Source organism: Poecilia mexicana, unplaced genomic scaffold (assembly GCF_051168715.1).
Source record: "Poecilia mexicana isolate PSO_F unplaced genomic scaffold, ASM5116871v1 scaffold_7, whole genome shotgun sequence".
In the NCBI taxonomy this organism is placed as follows: Eukaryota; Metazoa; Chordata; class Actinopteri; order Cyprinodontiformes; family Poeciliidae; genus Poecilia; species Poecilia mexicana.
In genome coordinates, this window is record NW_028263376.1 from 18,436,806 (window position 1) to 18,443,236 (window position 6,431).

A 6,431-nucleotide genomic window follows, 5' to 3' on the forward strand; every position below is an offset into this window, starting at 1 on the left:
GAAAATGTTTTTGTCCCCAATCGAACCGAGTCTACAAGACTATCAGGTATGGAAACACCCTAAAGTTCCCGAATTTTGACATTTGGAATTTGTTAGCGAAATTTCTGACATTTTAGAAGGAATAAAAAGTAATTTAAGCAACCTTTTATAGTTAAAAAAAAAAACAACAACAAAGAAACAAAACAGGACATCGTTAGTAAAAAAAAAAATCATGGTTTCCTCTCCAGTTTCAATCCAAGGCTGGGTTGATGACAAAAAAAAATAGTCACAAAATTATGGCTTAATTAATCGCAAACTGTATTTTAAAGGGTCTTTCATGCAAGAAGAGTATTTAAGATTCAGCATTGATTAGTCTGGAAACTATATTTTAGACGGGAGGCGATTAAATGCAGTCCAAATTTCTTAAAAAATACACTGAAATGTTCTTGTAAGCGTCACACTGGATATGGAATTAAACCATAAAAATCTGTTATATGGATCGATGGAATAGAAACGTATACATAAAATAAGTTAATCTGTTGAGTTCATGCTGCCTCAAAGGTTGTAGCTCCCTGAGCCATTTTGTTCACATTAAAAAGGCAAATTTAATATTGGCAACAAATAGAGAAATTATTGTGCCACTTCTCAAAAACACTGGAATTATAAGAACCTGAAAGTTTTTTTGATCAAAGTTGGGATTGTTTCTTTTCCACTCTTGGTGCAAAAAGAGCATAAATATTCTGTCTCCTTGCATTTAGTTAGTTTACAGTTTAACTCATTTTATAATGGTTAAGCTTAAAATTTAGAGCGATAGTTTGACGATATCGTAGTAACAGATATTTTACCTTCACCTTTACACTATTGTGAGAAATACAAAATGTTGTGCTAAATTTAATGTAGAAGTAATTAGTCTAACATGTCAATCATTGTTCAACTTGCAGAATGTCTCAAAAGCTAAAATAAGGGAATATTTTATATATAAATCTGAAAAAACAGCTCAACATTAACAATAAACTAAAAACATATAGACACCTGAAATCTATACATCTGTAACCTTTAATTTTGAAATGTCCTTAAAGATCAACTATTTATTTATGTTTGCATGAGAGTAAAAAGAAAAAAAAGGATTCATAGAATATAAAACAATTTTATTTTTAAGTCAGACAAAAATAAAAACCTACAAAAACAGTGAAATGAAGAGGCACGTGTGTGGTGGAGTTTTAAAAGTCGCGCCCACAGAAAACATGTTACTTTCCTTTGTCTACCCACATGAAGAAGTTGCAGCGCGCCTCGGGGTTGGAAGCGTGTCCCTGGGGGCGTCCGCACACAAAGAACTGTTTGCCCATATTTGGGCCGTCTTTTTTCACAGTGCGGAGCACACAGGGTTCCCTGTGCACCTTGCAGCAGGGGGCCGGAGGCGGGCCGTGAAGCACAGACTTCCAAAACACAGATGATGCCCCCTTCTTGACATCTGATTGCCCCTCAGTGAGCCGAGAGGCCGGCTGCTTGGCTTTCACCGCGCTGCCTGTTTCTCCTGCGGCACTGCTGGTGCACAGCTGGGACGGAGCGTCAACAACAAGCTCAGTGTGTTCAGTTGTGCCGCCCGATCCTGAACGCAGCTCGCTGGTTGCGGATGCCTTTGGCTTGCTGTGCGATGAGATAAATGGGTCCAGACCAGGTGTGTTTTCACACGGTTTAACATCTGTGAGTTTGGGTTTGAAAAAAGAAAGGAGGTTACCCCGCGGCTTTGAGGAGGTGTTTGTTGTCTTTGACTTTTTCCCCTTTGGGGCAGCAGATTCTGACGCTGATGATCGTTTTTTACTATCGCCACAAAACGGGTTCATGTTCTCCCTCTTTTCCTCCTCTTCCTGGGACCCAGGTAAAGCTTCCTTCGACTTTTGGTCCACCTTCACCAGGAAGCGAGAGAGTTTCTGCTGCTTGCCGGCAAACTCTGGCAGGTAGCGAGTGCAGAGGGGAGGAGGTTTGGAGCAGGGAAGAAGCGAACATTTCAGGTGCGCCCAAACGGGACAGTGATCGGAGCCCTCCACCTCCGGCATAATGTCTGCCCCCGAAAACTGCTCCTGGGCCAGCCGGTGGTCTGCAAATATATAATCAATACGCGTGCCGTAGTTAGTCTGTCGGGCTCCAGTGAGAGTGGACCAACAGGTGAAGGCGTTGGTACGAGTGGGGTGAAAGTAGCGGAAGATGTCTATAAATTTTCCCATTTGGACACAATTTGTTGTCTCTGATTCTTTAAGATGTTCCTCCTCTTCCTCTTCTTGGGCACTACTGTACAAAAAGCTATTCAGCCATTTCCTCCCAGGATTCTCAGCAAAATCCTCCTGAGAAATATAAGAAAAACATTTAGTTATTGAGCAAGAACAAGTAGAGTACTGTCGAAAAGAAGGTGCAACCTCTTTCTATTCCAGGAATTTATGATTCTGATCATTTAAATCTAACCTCAAGAACAGAACATAGACCAAGTCAAAATGAAAAAGTGGTGTGTGTCAAGCTAAGTATATCGTCGCTGATTTCATAACATTTCAGAGGGGAAGTAGCAAAAAGGTCATCATATGATTCAGTGACATGTTCCCACACCTATATGCTGCATATGCAGAAGTTGTGGCAGTTTGCTCATCTGTGGCATAAAAATGTGCTTGCACAATATACCAGAACCTTCAGAGCCACATAAAGACGGTTACAAAGTCAGCCTTCTGTCACCTGAAGAACATTTTCAGAATTAGAGGACAAATGTCTCAGCAAGATCTAGAGAAATTCATCCATGCATTTATCTTTAGTCGCATCGATTACTGCAACAGTGTCCTCACAGGTCTGCCTGAAAAATCAGACAGGTGATCCAAATCGCTGCTGCTCGCGTTCCGACTAAAACCAGGAAGACAGCTCATCATCCCAGTCTCTATGCTGGCTCCCTGCAGCTCAGAGAATATACTTTAACATACTGCTGTTATTTTATTAATAACTGAACAGCTCAGCAGCAGAATACATTAAAGATCTGCTGTTGTTGTATCAACCTTCCAGACCTCTCAGGACTTTATATTTTTTGTTTCTATGATGTAAAGAACTTTTAACTGTCTTGTTACTGAAATGTGCTAACAAATAAATTTACTGATCGATTGATTGAATGTCAAAGCACGGATCTTCTCACACTTGATAAACTTGGTTTTACTGAGACCAAAATTGCAACATTTGTTACACTTTCATAAGGTGGGGTTTGCTTTTATAGTCCACTGTATCAAACGAACCGAACCTTATGAAAAACCTGTTCCCCTCCTCGCCTGTGGTGGCGCAGCACCAAGAACTACTGAAGGAAACGACATGAAAACCTCCGTAGAAGACAAGAGCGCAACTTCCTTCTTCATGAAATGTAAATAAAATGGAGTGGTGCGATTTTAAAGGCTGTAGGCTTTCTCTTGAGTCTTTGACAAATAATATTATATTAGTTTAAAAATGTACTTCCATCACAGCAGTTTTTAAAGCTTCTACTTACCATATCTCTTGGGTCACAGTGGTCTATCTGCTGATGAGAAGTATTCACATCTCCTAAAATGATGACATGGCTGGAGAACAGAAAAGACAGTTTAGAAATTTGGTAGAAAGAAGCAGAGGAATAGCAGAGTTAAAATGTAAACATTTTGTCAGATTACAACCACAAAGTTCAAAGTATTTCATTAGGATTTTCTGTAACAGAGCAACAGGAAGTGGAAAATTAATTAAGTACAGCAGCAATGTTTCTGGAGGATTTCTCTACCAGTTTGCACAACTAAAACCAGAACCTTTTGACTATTCACCTCAGATTAAATGGAGATTTTCTGTGAATTTAGGTCTGTACTTTGGTTTTATAACTCATGAATGTTTGAAAATAATGATGCTTCCACCACCATGCTTCACTGTGGGTATGGCATTTTCAGGGTGCCGTGTTGGTAATATATCACAAATAGCTTTTTAAATGTAGGTCAAAAAGTTAAATTATGGTAAAATCTGGCCACATTTCCTCTCATGATTCTCCCCTGCATGGCTTGTGAAAGCTGCAAATGGGAATTATTATGCAACTAGGTCAATGAAAGTCCACGATGACGCAATCTGCTGGGTTTGCCTAGTTTCCTTAGAAGATTTTTAAGCAATTTTGAATGATAAACAGAGCTTGATTTATTGCTTGATAACTAGGATCAACTGGAATGTATGTGTGATTGAACTGAAATTACTTTTTTTTGGTAAAGTGCTTTAAAACGTAATTTGTTGTGAATTGGCGCTATATAATTAAGCTGAATTGAATCGAATTGTAGCTTTCTTTCTTGCCACTTTTCCATCAAGTTAAGATCTTTAGTGGTACATGACCGTTTTCAAATTCTCCCACCGTGGATCTCTGCAGTGTTTATTTACACTGAAAACAATGTAAATAAAAATATAAATGGTTATGGTTGTAACATGACAAAATGTAGAAACAAGGCTATTTCTATCAATAACTGCAGCCAATTATTTATGGACAAACATTTAGATTAATAATATCAAAAGAAATGCAGTTTGTGTTGTAGTTGAAACGTTTGTGTTAAAAGCAGGAAACACCTGTGCCAAACTCTTCATTCTACACTCACCTCCCGCCTTTTAATAACGCTTCGGCCCGACACTGAAGCAGCTTGTAGAACTGCAGCTTGAACTGCTTTCGCTCCGGCTTGTCTGGGTCAGCGCGTGGGCAGTAGACATTTATTACAGTAACAGTCTGCTCTGTGTCCTGACACCTGCGGATGGGAAACAAAAAATCAAGCAAACACTGCGAAAATCAGATGGGTTGTTTTTAGAAGAATAAAGATTGGGATGTGGTTAATATTAATTAATAACCAAAACATCTGAATGCAGAAACCAAATTCAGTCCCTATTCTAACAAATACATTTTTTATCCATCCATCCATTTTCTGTACACCCTTGACCCTAGTGGGGTCGGGACGGGTGCTGGTGCCCGTCTCCAAACGTTTTGGACAGTTCACCAGTCTGTCGCAGAGCAACACAGAGACAGACAGGACACACAACCATGCACACACACACACACACACACACACACACACACACACACTCACACCTAGGGAGAATTTAGAGAGACTAATCAACCTGACAGTGATGTTTTTGGACTGTGGGAGGAAGCCGGAGTACCCGGAGAGAACCCACAGGGAGAACATACAAACTCCATGCAGAAAGATCCCGGGACGGGATTCAAACCCACGACCTTCTTGCTGCAAGGCAACAGTGCTACCAACTGCACCACTGTGCAGAATTTTATTTATTTTTTATATTTTTCTCTTACATTATTTTGTGCTGCGTGATGACGGCTCGCCCCTCATTGTCCAAAAGCTGCAGCTCCTCACTTGAAAAGTCACGGTGGTCACCATAGCATCCAACCGCTCCTTCATGGTTGGTGAGCAGACCTGTGAGTCCCTCCTCAGCAGCAGAAGGAGTGGCATTATCCCTGCAGTAAGTCGCAACACCTGTGAACACCAGGCATGGGAAAAAAGGTGTTGACATAAGGTTATGAACTTCCTTGTTCTGCAGGACCTATCTTTAAATAAACAGCAAATCTTTATCATAGTTTGTGTGATTTTTATGGCTGGGAATGTAGAATAGATGCGTTGTAAACCTGAATAACCGCTGCGTCCTCGACTGTAGCTGAAATACGAGTTGTAGCCGTCAACAATAGCCGTCCGTTCATCCAGCAGGTCTCCTAAAAAGCATAAATAACCTTTTATTGTTTTTCATAACAGCGCTCTGATTGGAGCACAATGGGCTGTAGCTTCTCTGTTTTTAACACTTACTTGTGACTTTTGTCTCCTGGACACAAATTATATCTGCGTCCAGGCTATCAAGAGCCTTTTTTATTCCGCTTTTAAACGTCCTAATGCCGTTAATATTCCATGTGACGAGCTTCATGGTTTCAGACTTAAAGTAGAGAGCGGCAAAAAGCCACTGTGAAAAGCCGGAAGTAAACCGGATGTTGGGGCCGACGCAAGCGGAAGTCTACTTTTGCTTTTTTATTTTTTATTGTCATATTATTAAAACGTAATTATTATTGATTTCAAGGTGCTTCTGTTTAATATTTATGTTTTATACATTATATATATTTTTGGATAGAGACGGTAATAAGCACGACGCCGAGGTTGACGTTAGATTCTTAGCTTTAGCTGTAGAGTCAGTAAACGGCTATTTAATTTATTTAAAGAACATGCAAACTTCAATCTGCTCTGGATCAAAATCTAAGTTACTCATAATGATCAGAGCTCGGCTGAATAATTTCATAGCACTCACGGGATCTTTAAAGTTGAGATTGGTATTTGGAAAACGATAATTTTTTTAAGACACAAAAAAGTATTATTTCAATGCTTCTTGACATAGATTAGTTACAAAAAAGCAGTGTGTGCTTAAAAGAAACTGACAAACCTTTTAGA

General features: G+C 39.8%; 1 protein-coding gene across 1 annotated transcript; it reads right to left on the bottom strand.

Annotated features, from left to right (window-relative positions):
- Window positions 1–1,106: 1,106 nt before the first annotated feature.
- Window positions 1,107–5,991, bottom strand: apex2 (apurinic/apyrimidinic endodeoxyribonuclease 2). Its single transcript, XM_014972402.2, has 6 exons — window positions 5,802–5,991; window positions 5,627–5,710; window positions 5,297–5,477; window positions 4,593–4,736; window positions 3,488–3,557; window positions 1,107–2,321 (listed from the first exon to the last, which is right to left on the bottom strand). The coding sequence occupies exons 1-6, from the start codon at window positions 5,914–5,916 to the stop codon at window positions 1,227–1,229; spliced, it is 1,689 nt and encodes a 562-aa protein (XP_014827888.2). The 5' UTR covers window positions 5,917–5,991; the 3' UTR covers window positions 1,107–1,226.
- Between the last annotated feature and the right edge of the window lie 440 nt (window positions 5,992–6,431).

Bases quoted from the DNA above. Each gene is read 5' to 3' on its own strand.
- apex2 (XM_014972402.2), bottom strand. From the start codon at position 5,916: ATGAAGCTCGTCACATGGAATATTAACGGCATTAGGACGTTTAAAAGC. The intron at 4,737-5,296 runs GTAAGAGAAAAA...TCCCATCCGCAG, and splicing joins ATCACGCAGCACAAAATAAT to GTGTCAGGACACAGAGCAGA. The intron at 3,558-4,592 runs GTGAGTGTAGAA...TCTGTTCTCCAG, and splicing joins GCGTTATTAAAAGGCGGGAG to CCATGTCATCATTTTAGGAG.